The sequence below is a fragment of the Euleptes europaea genome, chromosome 10, assembly GCF_029931775.1.
Source record: "Euleptes europaea isolate rEulEur1 chromosome 10, rEulEur1.hap1, whole genome shotgun sequence".
Taxonomy (NCBI): domain Eukaryota; kingdom Metazoa; phylum Chordata; class Lepidosauria; order Squamata; family Sphaerodactylidae; genus Euleptes; species Euleptes europaea.
In genome coordinates this window covers 48,080,679-48,097,173 of record NC_079321.1, presented here as the reverse complement: position 1 = coordinate 48,097,173, position 16,495 = coordinate 48,080,679, and the positions used below count along the sequence as shown (strand labels likewise).

Below are 16,495 nucleotides of genomic sequence, written 5' to 3'. Positions count from 1 at the left end.
GAATACAAAGTGCAGTAACCCCCATAGATTAGATAATCCTGTATTGGACAAGGTGTTTGACTGGATGGGCTTTCATTGCCTACCAGCTTTGATTCCAGATGCTTGTAGGAAATGCACGTTTCTTGCATTGGGGGCAAATATATTTTGTCTTATGTAGGGGGCAAATATATTTTGTCTGAAAAAAACAGGTAGGTAATGGCAAATATCACAGTGACACACCATAGTATGTTTTACATGAGTGAGCCTTCTCCTTGGGCTCAGGCCTGCTGGTATTACTTCCAGTTTTGGTTCTCTATACACATCTTTATATTATATGTGTGTGTGTACAGTGCCATCAAGTCGCAGCTGACTTATGGCGACCCCTTTTTTGGGGTTTTCTTGGCAAGAGACTAACAGAGGTGGTTTGCCAGTGCCGTCCTGTGCACAGCAAGTCTGGTATTCCTTGGTGGTCTCCCATCTAAATACTAACCATGGCTGACCCTGCTTAGCTTCTGAGATCTGACAAGATCAGGCTAGCCTGGGCCATCCAGGTCAGGGCTTATACTATATAAATACACATAAATTTGAACTTCCTCTGAAGGAGCATGTTCATAGGTTGAAGAGGCTGATGGATGTTGGCCTGCAGTGGCAACCTCCAGATCAGAAAATTCCTGGAGATTTTAGGTGTGGAGCCTGGGGAGTATGGAGTTTGGGGAGGGGAAGGACCTCAGCAGAATATAATTCTATAGAGTCCCCCCTCCAAAGCAGCCATTTTCTTCAGGGAAAACTATCTCTCCAGTCTGAAGATCAGTTGTAATACCAGATCTCCAGGCCCCACCTGGAGGTTGACAACCTCCTCCATAGCATGTAGCACATTTATTATATATACAACAATATAATATTCATAAGCCCTTATCGTTAGTGTGATCCCTACTTTAATAAGAATATCCTGTAACAAGTCTATTAAATATACAAGAAATATCAAAATACAGCTTCAAATCTAACAAAATAATATTTAATATTTTGTTCAGTCACAAGAACATAAGAAAAGCCATGCCGCATCAGACCAAGGCCCATCACGTCCAGCAGTATGTTCACACAGTGGACAACCAGGTGCCAAAAAAGATACTTCTAACTTTTGTTACTAATTCATCACCATAAGAAAACCTCATACTAATAGAGCATATTTTATCATAAATGAGCTCATAGCACATAAATAATCCATATTCAATAGAAATACCAAACATAGCAACCATATCTGCTCATAACAATGATACACAGTTGTACCAGTCAAAAGATAAGCTTAATTCTTGCCTCCAAAAGTGAAAGAATGGTTTTCAACGTTTTAAAAAAATTGGGTTCCAGGCCAAAAGATTTCTTTTTACCCAGCCTTTTAACAGACGAAGTTTATCTTTTTAGCTGTTTATGCTTTGCTTCTGGCCTGAGATCTGTTTTATGGATATATTTATCCTGTTCATGTCCTGGCTTATTTTTAACATCCTGTGTTGTTTTTTATATTATTTTATGATTATTTTATTGTATGGTGTTTTTACTTGTAAGCTGTCTTGGACTCTAGAGAGGCAGCATAAACATTTCCTTTTCCCCCCGCCATCAAGTCACGTCTGATTTATGGCTAGGGTTGCCAACCTCTAGGTAGTAGCTGGAGATCTCCTGCTATTACAACTGATCTCCAGCCGATAAGAGACCAGTTCACCTGGAAAAAATGGCTGCTTTGGCAATTGGACTCTATGGTACTGAAGTCCCTCCCCTCCCCCCCACACACACGGCGGCGCACGTGGTTCTGCGCAACCGGGCTTCAGCCTTCCCACACCCCAGAGTCCACCAAAGGCCTTCCCAAGCCTCTGCCTAATCGGCTCCCCTGCGCATGCTCCGCCACAGGGAGCGGCTGGCTTCTTCTTCTGCCCCCGAGGGGGGGTGGGAAGGCTAAAGCCCAGTTGCGCGGAACCCCGTGTGCCGCTGGGTGTGCAGGAACCCTGCAGCACACTTTAAAAACCCCTCTCCCCGCTCAACAGCTGACAGGCGGCGAGAGGGGTTTTTTAAGTGTGCCGCAGCGTTTCTGCAAGCTGCGGCTTCAAGAACAGTTTTGGAGGGCCGTGCTGCACGTTTCTATGGAAGGACCCTGGGGCTCCCGAGGGCCACAGAAAATGTCCTCGTGGGCCGTTTCCGGCCCACGGGCCGGAGGTTCCCCATCCCTGTTCTAAATAAATAAAATATGTCAACTGAGGACAATACACAATGCTTCTAAAAAAGTAGGCTCCAATCCATGAAAAATTAAGCCTTAGTAAATCTGTAATCTTGAATGAGGCATCCCATAATACTCTGTTGATTTTCAGAATTATCTCTCTTTATCCTGCCCCCCCCCCCCCGAAGGAGCTCAGGTCAACATATATACATCTCCTATCCCCATTTTTCACAACAGCCGTATGAGGGAGGTTAGGTTGAAACAGAATGACTGGCCCAAGATCAACATTCATGGCTGTCTAGGGATTAAAGTGTCTTCATAAACTGTAGGGGAGTTTTTCTTTCATGTTTTATTATTTTATGGTGATCATTGATAATTTATTGAGATGGTTGCATTTTCTGTTTGGAATAGAGAAAATGTAACCAGATCAAATGGTTGACCTGTAAAGTGGTATAAACTTATCTTTGCATATTAAAATAGAATTACAGATAAAGTCAGTGACATTTGAATTTCATCTCCACAGCACAACCAGTGATACAGAGTTTCATCTGTTCTTGGAATTATGTTCTCATGTTTTACAGTGAACCATAGATGTAATGTTAAATGATGTAAGACATTGCTTATACTTGCTCCTCTTAAAATATGTTAACACATTCACAAATTGCTGCAAGCCATCTGTAATGTTTAACTGGTTGTATGCTGCGGGGATTTATCAGTCATCCCCCGGGAATCTGGGGAATTGTATGGTGCTCTCTAACAACATTCTCAACAACTCATGACTGAATGCATTTGCATTGTGAAAAATCTATATACGCATCCTTACCCCTAGTAAGCACAACAGAGAAAAAGCAAGGCTAGAAAATTTATCCTTCACAACTTTGGGTTGGCAGTTCTAAGTTGGGAAATACCTGGAGATTTGGGGGGTTGAGCTTGAGGAGGGTGGGGTTTGGGGAGGGGAGGGACTTCAGTGGCCTATAATGCCATAGAGTATACCTTCCAAAGCAGCCATTTTCTGCAGGTGAACTGATCTGTCACCTGGAGATCAGTTGTAATCCCAGGAGATAGCCAGCAGCCACCTGGTTTTCTATGTGCATGGAATGCTATTAGCGGGATATTTCGTTCTGTAATCTGTCTCATCTGCATTTAGGGTTGCCCCCGGCAATGAGACAGATTCTTTAATCTGTCTCATCTGCATTTAGGGCAACCCCCCCGGCAATTTACCCCTCTGCCCGCTGAGCACCTGAGGGTCAGCGGGCAAACGTGCACGCGGGTGTACATACCGCGTGCACGTCACTTCCGGTTTACAACCGGAAGTGCCGCCTCACGAGGGGCCTTATATCACTCAAACTCTTAGTTTGAGGGGTAAAGGGCTGCTTTACCATTCAAACTAAGAGGTATAAGGCGCCTTGGGAGGCGGCACTTCCAGTTCTAAACCCACACACATTCCCGATAGCAGCTGGATAGCCTCCTGCCGGAGGAGAGGGGGGACCTGGCAACCCTATCTGCATTGTGAAGTGGTACAGGCCAGGAACATTTTTTCCACAATTTGCTATTAAAGTTGCCAACTGTGGCTTGGGAAATTCCTGGAGATTTTCTGGGGTGCCGGCTTCGGTCAGAGTTTGGGGAGTTCCGTGGGGATGTGATGCCATACAGAAGACCCTCCAAAGCTGTCATTTCCTCCGGGGGATCTGATCTCTGTAGTCTGGGATTGGCAAACTTATTTGCTATTTAGACAGGGCCTGAGAGGCTAGCACTCCCTGGGTAGTGGCCGTACATATGATTGGGCGGTCATTTACTTTACTTTAAAAGCTTGTTAACTATGAAGAGCTGCAAACTATGAAGAACTGCAGCCAAAAGTGAATAATTAACATGCTGAAACTTTAAAAATGCCTGAGAGTCCAGCTGCTCCATGTAATTGCTGTATGTTTACTTGCACTGAAAAGTCTTCAGGAAGTACAGGATGTTGGTCACTTTGGCTGTGTATTATGTTGATACTGGTTCAGTGGTGATAGAGAGCACCTGCCTTTGCAACAGTATGCAACTTCTTGACACCTGCTACTTCTGACCTGAAGGGGCCAAGAACAGGGTGGCCTAAGTTAGTTATTGTAAATTCTTCTGGCTGTTGAAAAAAAGTATTAAAAAATCTTCCTACTAAGAAGAAGAGTTGGTTTTCCCCACCATTTTATGGTTGCTGGCTAAACACAAGTCCAAAAGAAAAAAAATCATAGGAGTTTTTCCCAGTGCTCTCTCAAATTCCCAGTTTTTCTGCTGGACAAACTGACAAAATTCGGGTGGGGTGGGATGGAAATAGGGCTTTCTGCCCCTACCCCCTGGCCTTGACATTTCTAGCTAACTACCTTCTGAATTAATAGTAGAGATAAGATTTTAACTGGGAACTTCCCAGTTACAGCAAAGTGCATTGCACTGGGTCACTTGTAAGAGCAAGAAACGTCAACAGGATAAAATGGATTTCAACATGTATTGGTCAGACTACTCAATATATATTAGTTGCTTTATTTTGCTAGCTGTCATTGACTGTGGTTTAATTTAAATACATGTTAGGAAGTCTGTGAGGAATTAAAGAATGTGGTAAAAACTTTAGAATCCACACATCAAACCCTCCAGAATTCTATAAATCCTCAGAAGATTGCACAAGCTTATTTTCCCTTCCCCTTTTTTCCTTTAATTGAGGTGCTGGAACTCTTGACATTCTATCCCTTCTGGAGGATTATCAGTTCTCAGGTTGGTTTGGGAGAGGTTTTTGTTGTGGGATGATTTGGACTGTCTTATTTTTCTGCATACTGATCCTTAAGTACAAAGGAACCCCTGCCTTGCCTATGGCCTGATGAGATGGGAGACATCCACTTTACTATTAGATGTAGGGAGGCTTTGAAAAGACCAAGCCCTTCCGTTAGAGAAGGCATTACAGATGGAATACTGAGCTACAAGAAGAAATTCTTAATGCTTCATTACGTTTCTTTGTTGTTCATTGTCTTGCAGACAGGACAGGATGGGTTGTGCCAGAGACCGACACCCACCCGAATCCCTGTGTCTAAAGGTATGAAAGCTGGGAAGCCAGTAGTGACAGCCTCGGGAACAGGAAATCAGACCAAATTTGAGCCTCATGCCGAGACTCAGTCTATGAAAATAGAACTGAAGAAGTCTTCAGCCAGTAGCTGTCCCTCCCTTGGTGGAGGGAAGGCCTGAGGGCAGTGGCTAAGGGGGTATGTTGTGCAGATTTTACTGCTACCATGGAAATAAGCCCCCTGTCTTTTTCATGTTTGCACTTACTAATTAGGTCTGCTGATGCTGTCACTCTTACTAATAAGTGTGTGTCTTACCTATTGAATGTAGTAACCCTCCCTCTTCCCTCTCTGTTGAGTTCAAATCTCATTTAAAGTAACCATGTTCAGCAATTTCTAATTTGAGGCTGCTGCTTAGAGGACTTTTCAAGTTACTATCCTCCCTATCTCGTTTTCTTGAAAAATCAAATGGACATTTTTTTGCCTTGCATAATCATTGAGCCAGTACCCAGTACTCTTGAGACAACTGAATCAATGGTTTACTAGAGAAATAGTGTGGGTGAGCACTGGATTTATAGGTCATTTTAGTAGCCACACTGTTAGTTCATCTGGTGTTTCTAAGGAAGAAACTGGTAGTATGGAAACATCTCTTTAAATATCACTAGCAGATTCTTTGTGGCCTCTCAGAGGATTTAATTTTGATCAAGCCAATGTTTTCTTATTGCTCAAATAGAACCTGACTAAGGACTTGCTAAAATCAGTTGAAAGCTTTTAATTGATTTCAATGAGCCAATAGTATAGTAAGGAATCAGAATTTGATTGTGCTTTGTACCTTTTGATATTGGCAAGGTCATCCCAAATTCTCACAGGTCTATAAACAGAAGGTGGGTAGTGGTGTAAATGGAGATTTGCTTATTATATGGATAGGCTGTTGGTTACAACAAATTCTGGATATGTGCATTTTTTAGCATTTGCACATGTAAGTTTCTTAGTAGAGTTTAGTCCAGACTTTATTTCTTGTACTGGAGTCATATGAACATATGCAGCTACCTTATACCCAGTCAGACTATTGAGCCATCAACCTCAGTACTGTCTACTAGCAGTGGCTCTCCAGGATTTTCTCCAACATCTGCTACTTCTGAACCTGGGACCTTCTGCATGCAAAGCATGGGCTGTGTCATTGAACCCTAGCCATTCCTGACGGCCACTTGAAATGACTTGCTTTTATTTTGGAAAGCATGTTTTAACAGTAGTGAGTGTGAATTTGCTTGAGTGACTGCCATTATAACTGTGCTAGTCTGACAGAACCACAACTGTCATGAACTGTTCCATTGCGGAAGATTGTCCACAGAAGTATCCTACAAGCTCCGACTGAGGTGACTTATTTGTTGTCAGGTTTATTTATTTATTTATTTGGACATTTATATCCTGCCTTTCCTCTTGGCTCAACAGGAAAAGAGAGTATCATTTAAAAAAAGATCAGTTGCATGGCTTACTGAAACTTCAGTCACAAATTCCTTCATGGTGTCATGAAATAGGGAAAGAAAACGTACAACAGCAATGAGAATCTAGATACAGCCAGTTAAATTAAATGGCTAAAACACTGTGGATTAGGAAAGTATCCTAAGAATCTGTGCAGCAAAGAGGTTTCTGCATTTAATTTATGTAATTTAGAAGACGTTTGAGGGAGGAATCTGTGAAGGGAAGATGGCCAGCTATTGATAGGTTTAGATGGTATGTGAATTAAGGAGGAATGAACTGTGAATGAAATGTAGGCCAAAATAATATATTAGTCTGCCATTCTGTCAAAGATAACAAGTATTTACAATAGAAAATCTAGTGAATGGGAAACAGTTTATTCCCCCTCTTTATTAATTTATTTATGGGTTGAAACATTTCATTGGCATTTTAATTCACCACACATGGTTAGCTACAAGTTTAATTAGGTTTAGCAGGAATTAGTGGATAGTTGCCCCCAAAAGACAGCCCCTATTGACTTTCTGATGATGTAAGCGTACACAGCGGTTTCCGTAGGAGATTAACAATGCAGTCCTAAAGAGAGTTACTCCAGTTTAAGTCAATTGAAATGAATGGGCTTAGACTGGAGAAACCCTCTATAGGATTGCACTGTTAGCATCAATGGCAGTTAAGGTGTATCTATTTTTCCATGTTAGATTCCAGTAACTTCTCATGCTTAATTTCAGCAGCAGTCTAAATCTACAAAGGAGAAACAATCTAGTTGTTTTAGCCCAAGAAAACATGTTAATGGGACACTCAAAGTTTAGTTTGTATTGGCTGCTGAAATGTAGAATAATTTATAGCAGTAAAATAAAAGTTCATGCAGATTGATACAGTTGTTTGGATTTAAATGTGTAGAACTTTCTACAATAACATACCTTTCCAAATAAATTAAGTTGGTGCCACAGTACCAGTAAAAAGGAAGTGCTCCCTAAAGCTTCATCCAAATAGCCATTTGCACACAACACTAGAGAATGTTTAGTAGAAAAGCTGGTAAAACCAGAGCACTTAATAAGGGGTGTATTAATTTCCTAGATTTTCTCCTGCCTCGTTACACACAATAACTCACTGAGCTCCCTGTCCTCTTTCTCTCTTTCATAGAGACACCTGCAGCTACTGTAGTACGTGTGTGTGTGTGCGCTCGCATTTTCTCCTCTTCACAGCTTCACATCGCTTCTCCCTTGCTCCTTTCTCAGTAAGACTGTGGCAGAACTAGCCAATGCAGCAGCCGTTTCCCTCCTCAGGAAAGCAAACTGGTGCTTTCATGTGGAGAGGATCTTGGAGAATGGTGTCTTATGCCTTAATGCAATGTGTGACTTGAGTATTGTGGATATATGTCTGATCAGTGACAATTCTTTTCCATCAAAAAGAGGGGTAGTGGCTCAATCCTATCTTTATAGTTCCCTCCCCCCAACAAAGAGGCATGATTTTATTTCAGAGTCACACTAGTGGGAGATCATCATATCATCATACATATATTTAGATTTATGCCACTTTTCTGCCAGAGTTCAGGGTGGCATACACAATCCCCCCCCTCCATTACATCTTCACAATAACCCTGTGAGGGGGATGAGTTTGAGAAAGAGGATAACTGTCCCAAGTTCACCCAGTAAGGTTCATCGCAGAGTAGGCATTTGAACCCAGATCTTCCAAGTACATACCATATATCTAATTCTGAACTGTGCCACAGAAGATATAATTAATGGATCTGCAAAATGGAGCTAGGGACAGAGGGGGGATTTCTTTACAAACCTGAAGGAGGTCCCAGGCTTGCAGAAAAATCTGAACTATCTATCTACCTATCCTCCCCAAAATAATAGAAACAATGCCTGTAGCTTTAAGAAAGGAACGCCCACTGAGCCGTCAGTGGCCATTTGGAGGTTGCTAGGCAATCCCAGAAATATTGCTGAGACTTCCAAGCCTTGGTTTCTGTAACAGCCCTGGAAAAGGTCCCATCCCCATCCCCTGTTATGTTCCCTGATGGACTCAGTGGGGCCATCAGAGACTCACTACCTGTGCAACTAGCCCTGGCTTTTCCCAGGGACAGGCTGCCAGGGGAAGGGGAAAGCTGAAGACAGGGCCAGATAAAGGTTGAATGGCTGGTGGGTGGAAATGAGAGAAGGAAGCAGAATATGGTGAGAGACAATGGAATCTGCCAGGGAAAGGAAAGAGGAAATAGTGTGTGGGTGTGTGTGGGGTGGGGAATGACATGCTTCTCACAAGTTCTTGCAGGTTCCACATTTGTACAATTATAATAATTATAACATGTCCTAAGCCAGGGGTCTCAAAACTGCGGCTCCAGAGCCGCATGCGGCTCTTTGGCCCGTTGAGTGCGGCTCTTGCGCCCGCTCGCTCCGGCAGCCGGGCTGCAGAGCCGGCGCGCCTGAGAGAGAGAGCAGGCGAGCGGACGCGCTGTCTTTCCCCCCCACACACACCGTGGTGAATGGCCGGGTCCCCCTTTCCCTTGCCCTCAATGGTTGGGAGGCTAAAGCCTCCCCTCCCCTCTAGCCGCGTGATTGCTGGGCGGGCAGCTCGGCTGTTCTTGCCCCCCAGCCTGCCTATCACCTGTTGGGTGGGGCGGGCTTCCTTTGGCAGACCTGGCCTCCGGCTGAGTCCCATTGGGAGGCCATGTTTACCCACTGGCTTTCTTGGCGGTAGACCTCGACTCCGAGGAGGGGGAAAAGTCCCCCTTCAGAGGCCAGGTCTACCAATTGGCTTCTATGGGCCTCCCGAGGCCGGGTCTACTGCCAAGAAAGCCAATGGGTAGACCTGGCCTCCCAATGGGACTCAGCCAGAGGCCAGGTCTACCAATAGGCTTTTATGGCGGTAGATCTGGCCTCCAGATGAGGACTCCGGACGGGGACGGGGAAATGGCAGGGACTTACAATTTAATTTACGAGGAACTATATTTCCCCCCTTTTAATATACAAATCCAATGCCTCTGTGACTGACATAATGCCTTTTTTACTAAGTGGTAGGGACCCCAAAGCTACATTGTCAGTGGCAAGATTTGTTTCAGTCCTTATATCCCTCCAACACTAGATATATGCTGCTCAAGATCAATTGATCAAGGAGCTTCTAAGGGATAAAAGGAAAAAGGAAAGGAATTTTTATCAATAAATAAGATCACTATTAAGTATGATATCAAGTTTTATTCAGTGTACCTATAGTTTAATTAAGACTTAAAACTTTAATTAAAGTTTATTACGTTAATAAACAGTGTGCCTACCTATATAGTTTAAGTTTAATAAATTTGGCTCTCAAAAGAAATCTCAATCGTTGTACGGTTGATATTTGGCTCTTTTGACTAATGAGTTTGCCGACCCCTGTCCTAAGCAATATGCTCATCATTTTGATGTATGCAAAACTTGTATATTGCAAGATACTGGAGGGACTGCAGTGCATATCCACTCTCTTCCCCAGGCCCTATAGGATCCATTCAGTGGTGGCTGGACTACCCAGTACCAGGATGGAGGATGAGGTTTCGCCCTTGGTACAACAGTAACTCTGAGTTCAGTGCTTTATTTTTTCTATGAGTCTGAGTGGTAACCATGGCAAGGAGTACGTTCCGAAACACTACTATGTCAGTGGATAAGTCTGTTTCCATCTACTGAAAATAAAGATTGCTCCTATCTGTACTGCAGGATAAAAATAAGGTCAAGGCCAATGGTTGCAAGTAAAGGAAAATACATATTTTATTAATCAGCTAAAAATTACCTACCCATTTTGCCAACAGGCTTCTTCAGGGGAAGAAGTCCTTCAGTGTCTTTCAACAAGAGTACAAGATCAGTAGCATTCTGAAAGACTAACGGGATTTTCAGCTGAGTAATAATGTATATATTTTTCCTGTACATGTACCATTGGCCTTGGACTTATTTTTATCTCTCAGTGACTAGTGCAGCCCTTTTATTTTCTCTATCTGAGCTTCCCCATTCTGGGTTGTCTTTGTTTGGCCAGCTTCTGTGATGGAATGTTCAGGGAGCAGAACAGAATGTTCGGACCGATTATAGAAAGAGATTATTGAGTACCAGACTATATAGGCCTTATTTTTAGATGGGCACTTTAATTGATATTAGGATGATGTAATATCATTTTACTTTGATGTAACTTATTGTCATCCCCAAGCATACATACTCTACAGTAGGACTATGCAGGAGGGCTGGCTTTTGGTTTTTGGTGGGGTAAGGATTGGATGATAGTGTATGATTCCATGCTCAAATCATAGGATGGCTTCTCTGTGTGCCAAAACAGTATGTATGTTTCCTGACCCTTTTCAGGGCTTTATGAAATGTCTTTCATGTTCACGACTAATCTAAAAAGGCTAGAAATGAAAATCTGTTCTCTGTATGCCATTCATTCTCTGTATGCCATATGTGATTAAGGAATGTATCTATCACCCAATGAATTCCGATGAATTTTCTGCATACGGTATGTTGCTGCATTAGCCTAGATCATGTGCAGTTGCTGCTGTTAAAATCATGCACCAGGACACTAAAGTAACATTGACCTTTCCAGGTGGGTATCCATGATAGACTTAATGTAGTGCATATATGCGCAGGTAACTTTTCAAGATTAATGTGGGGGGAGGGGCTAGGTCATTTTGATTACCACGTAAGGTGGTCAGGCTAACACACTCCTGTGTTTTAATACCACAGGCGACCACAGTAAGAATGGTTTTAAAGGTCTCTTCCATGCTTCTCTTGCACACTAGCTGCTGAGCTTGGCTTGTTTGAAACTGTATTTGCTGGTAGTGAGATCATCATTTTGGGCTTATTTTCATTTAGGGTCATGTTTTTCTTTCTTCGATCAGGGTAGTTCGCTTAATCTTGACTGAGCTTTTGTAAGCACTTGAGCAAATATTGTGCTATTATAAAAGTTGACTTCATTTTAAAAACATCTTGCTAATGTTCAGATTGGAGCATTTATTTTTATACAAAAGAAGCCTTTGGTTGACAAAGCTAAGGAGAAGTGTGTTTGGATTTAATATTATGTATTGTAAGAGACACAAATGAGACATTCCATAAAGGATTTTAGAAGACAGAGTTTTAATGCTGTTTTTAAAATGGAACTGGTATTCCAGGATGTTTATCACTGGGTCCTACTAAGCAAATAACTTTGGACAGATACAAATAAGGGCTAATCTAAATTATAAAGAAACACTTAACATATCACATCACTATTTAGGCTTTACATAAAGGGTTCAGTATGAGCCTCAAAGGATGCTGCTTAAAATATTCTGTAGCAAACAACATCATGCCAGATATATTTGGTTGCACCAATTATAATGGGTTCTTTGACTGCTCTCTGAGTCAAGTTAAAGTAGTGCCATCTAGTGGTAAACTTGTAGAATAGTTACATTTTAAAATGAAAACATCACTAAACATTTTGAGAAACCAAACACCATATAGTTCCACAAATAAGACACATGCACTAAAGTTACAAGAGAATGCTTATTGCTTGCAGACAGCTATAGAAAAAAAATCTAAGGAATGCACATCAGTTTAGCTAGAGCAGAAAAATAAAAGAAAATTATGAAAACGTAACATATGCATTTGTGACACTTATATACCACCCATCGGCCCAAAAGGCTAAGAGTAGTATTCTGGAGAAGGAGGTATGGAGGAGGAGGTAAGTCTTTCCTAAGGTCACCCAGGGAGCTTCTGAGTCTGGATTTCCACATTCATGCTCTAGCTGCTGCATCAATTCCTTGGTGGACTGAAGCCCTAGTAAATAGGTTGAAGCTTTGTAACTATTTCTCCACATTTTTCAAAGGTAATTTCAATGGAAGTATGGCTTTTTTTCAGCAATTAGTTATTAAGAAACCATTCTGAATTGATCCATTCATAAGAAGAGTGAAGAAATAATTGTGTATTATAATACACTTCGGTTAGTTCATGATTGGCAGGAACAGAGATAGTTTGACATGCTTGTGCACAGTCTCCTCCTTCCTGCAGAGGCACAACTGAAGACTTTCTGGTGTGGAAACCTTTGAATCAAATACCAGTTTGCTATGACATCCAAATGCAGGTGCCTCGAAAAAGGAAAGGGTATTTCCTCCCCACAAACTGTGATAAGAATCGGAGGGTGAATGATGGGTTCCAAAATCAGGAAGCTTTCAGTGGTGCTCGGTGTGCAAGGGGGAAAGGTTGCTGTGCACACAAGCACAGGAAACAAGCAAGTACTCATGCTAGTCATGAACAGAGACAGATTTGTGGTGACACACGAATGCTGTCATAGTAGCTTGATAAGCACAGATTCCAAATAAGTCAAGCAAAAAAAGAACAGGTAAAACCCAGGAAAAATTTGCTTACGGTGTATTATTACTATTGAGTTTTAATACATCTGGAGAACTATCTAGGTAGGGTTGGCAGGTCCCTCGTTGCCATCAGCGTGAGATTTTGGGGGTGGAGCCTGAGGAGGGCGGGGTTTGGGGAGAGGAGAGACTTCAATGCCATAGAGTCCAATTGCCAAAGCGGCCATTTTCTCCAGGTGAACTGATCTTTATCAGCTGGAGATCAGTTGTAATAACAGGAGATCTTCTGCTATTATCTGGAGGTTGGCAACCCTATATCTAGGTCAGGGAGTCCAGTCATTTGTCAAACAAACAAGAAAGCACACAGGCAGAGAGAATGGAGGATCTGTTTGCACATACATCATTCTCTGGGGGTTACCGCACTTGTATTCCCTGCGATGTATTAAGAGTTTGAAAACGTTATAAAAAATACTGTTCGCACTTTCTGTGTATTCCCACCGATGTATTAAGAGTTTGAAAACGTTATAAAAAATACTGTTCGCACTTTCTATGTATTCCCACCGATGTATTAAGAGTTTGAAAACGTTATAAAAAATACTGTTCACACTTTGCTTGGCCCCTTTAGCTGTGAAGACGTCTTCCAACCATTTATAAGCCGTGGTATCCAAAAACCCTTTTAAAGCGATGTTTTTTACAACATTTTCAAACTCTTAATACATCGCTGGGAATACAAAGTGCAGTAACCCCCTCTGTCTACCCAGTATAATTTACTCATGAGCATTTGCCAGTGCCACCAAGTAGCAGGGCATGTAGGAGGTATGCATGGACATCCTGTTCATCTTCATGGCCCTCTTACCTTGTGGCATATGAACAGACAGTAAGTAGGAAAAAATGGCTCTGCTGAGATTCTGCACCAGCTAGCAGATTGATTTGTGCTGCGTATATAAAATACAGGGGAGGTATAATGCAGTTAAATTACATCCTTGTTTATATTCCTCCTTCTAAGCTCTTCTTTGGGCAGCCTTGGCATGAGTAATTTAGTCATGCTTCACTTGGATCCTCGACACTTTGAAGCGTCTGGAACGTAGCAAGACTACTGACGGGTTTAAAGAATTAGCAGTATGGGTCCTTAGTTTTTCACATATTCCCATGGTAACAGACATTGCTTTGCTATGTTTCTTTTCTGTTTAGAGAGCATCGTCATTCATCAGTTACGCATGAACTCCAGATGAGTCGATGTGCATAATCCGGATGTGTGTGTACTGCTTCTCAACATCACTTGGTTGGGTCACTGCTGGATCTCCATTACTGAGATCTTCCATGCTACTGATCACTTATGGAAGTATTTTACTGCTTCCATTGGAAATCTGTTTTGTTGTGTGTGCAGATTTTAATGTTTGTTTTTATAAAAGCAAAATAAACCATAATGTGTTTGCCTTTTGTAAACTAGATGGAAAGAAAGAACCATGTTCTCTTGGGCCGATTGAATTTTACTCTAATTTTGTAAGCCTTTGGATCAATTGGTACAGGATTATTATTATTATTATTATTTGGTTTGGTGTTCTTACATAATTTATTTTTATAATAATACACTTTGTAATGCAGGGTTTGTGTGGATTTTTTTTGCCAAATCTTCTGATTTCTGTGGCACATTGATTTGTAGAATACACTGTCAAAACTGCAATATGCCAGTTTGTATTTTTTTCTATTGGAAATTGTAGAAATGTCAACACAACCTCAAAAATGGCACCTTTTAAGAAAATTTACTGCAACATGTTCTTGCCATAAGGTGACTGTGATATTAACTGCCCTGAAGACTGCTCAGTGGGATAGTGATATGGGGTTGTTTATACTGTTTTTGCACTGTGATGTGGTTTAACATAAACTGACTACCAACAAACCAAAGCCTTGAAACTATTAGACTTAAAACCATTTTAAAATGTTGTATGATGGTTTCTATTAAACTGTGATCATACAATATGTGCTTTTTATATATGTCTTTACCAAAAAGTTTCCTTTTTATCACACTGTGACAAATAAATTTTAACAGTAATGTTAGAAAAGCTTATATAGCATTGATACTTATTTTAGTGCTAACTGGATGAGGGACTAGATAGTCATGCATGCCTCATTGTGACCGTGAATGGGGGTCTGATTAAGTTGCTGATCTGAGCCTATGAACTTGCTCAGCGTGCTAAGATGTACTCTGAATTTGCTGTGCTCTAGAAGCCAGTTATACCTTTATTTGTCCACAGCTGTTATTTCAGATTCAATCCAAATTGTTCTGTTTTAGTAGTTGTTGGGATCTCAAGAGCCCCTAAAGAGCCTAAAGCATTTAACCATTTTTTGCTTCCTGCTTCAGCTCTTCATGCTGCAGGGGATGCTGTAAATAAAATATTTTTAAACGGTGTAAAAATTATTGTATTTATAGCATTCCTTGCATGAATGCAGGTTTGGGGATGAGAGGACAGAGTGACTCTGCTACTAGCTTACAGCATGTCAGGACATGGAAATGGAATGAAGGTGTAAAAGAATATGGACGAGATATTCCTCCAGAAATACCCAAATCCACAGCACACAGAATGAAAGTTGTGCTTGCCACCATACATACTCAACAGCACAGTTTCTTGACTCATGTACCTATCTGATATGTGAGTTTGCTGCATTCACACGTTTATCCATGAAATAACCCCATGGCTGTCCTACAGATACTGCTCAATGCCAGTGAAATTTAAAGGGCTTTATGCCAGACAAACCGGACCTGGCTGTAAGGAAGGCAACAGATAAGTCTGGCATAGTTTTCATCTTAGGGACACAACCACCCAACTGTCTGTCTTAAAAAATCTATTTCATGTTTTGTGCTGGCTTCAGGGTGTAGCACTCCCTTGACTTACACAGAGGTTTCCACATAACATTATCTGTAATTGTCTGTTGCTCTGAAAATCATGAACATTAAAAATCTAAATGGTGTGTGTTTCTGCATTTTACCTTTGTTTTCTAGTAGTCATCTCTGGATTCTGTCAGCCATCTCTCCATCCGTACTTTCCTGTTCTGTCATAGTTGTCTTGTTATTACTATTTTTTCATATATCCTCTCTCTGGAGGCAGTGAAGCTGTCCCCCGGTACTCTCTGCAAATATGCAAAATGGAGCAAACGGGATAGCAGCTGTCAGCAGTAATCTGTTTCCACATGGATATGATGAACTAGTCCATTTCCTGAGTTGTTCTAGAAAAGCCAGGTTATGGAGAAATTTCAGGCACATGTTTCAGCATTCCCATCCTATCTGATGTTCCTCTTTACATGTGGGTGCTGTAAGTCCAAAGCATGCTTTAACAAATGTGGCGTGCATCGTGGCTAGATTGGAAGACCAAGACTCTGGGAGACCAGGTTCAAATCCCCACTCTGCCATGGAAGCTTGCTGGGTGACCTTGGGCCAGTCACACACACAGCCAGCAATGGTGGTGCAGAATGTGGAAAGCCGTCTCTTATCAGGGATGGGCTGCTGGGATCATATCACTC

The 16,495-nt window shown here is 41.7% G+C and overlaps 1 protein-coding gene across 4 annotated transcripts in view; it reads left to right on the top strand.

Moving 5' to 3' along the window:
* The window catches only part of FILIP1 (filamin A interacting protein 1), a 91,730-nt gene extending 77,383 nt beyond the window's left edge, over positions 1 to 14,347 (top strand). For 2 of the 4 annotated variants that reach the window (XM_056856303.1, XM_056856306.1), the window contains 2 exons: positions 5,183 to 5,406; positions 14,168 to 14,347. In XM_056856303.1, coding sequence (XP_056712281.1) covers positions 5,183 to 5,389 — 207 coding nt within the window. In that variant the 3' untranslated portion in view covers positions 5,390 to 5,406; positions 14,168 to 14,347. The remainder of the gene's footprint in view (positions 1 to 5,182; positions 5,407 to 14,167) is intronic. The other 2 variants (XM_056856304.1, XM_056856305.1) reach the window with 2 other exon arrangements.
* The last annotated feature ends 2,148 nt before the right edge of the window (positions 14,348 to 16,495 follow it).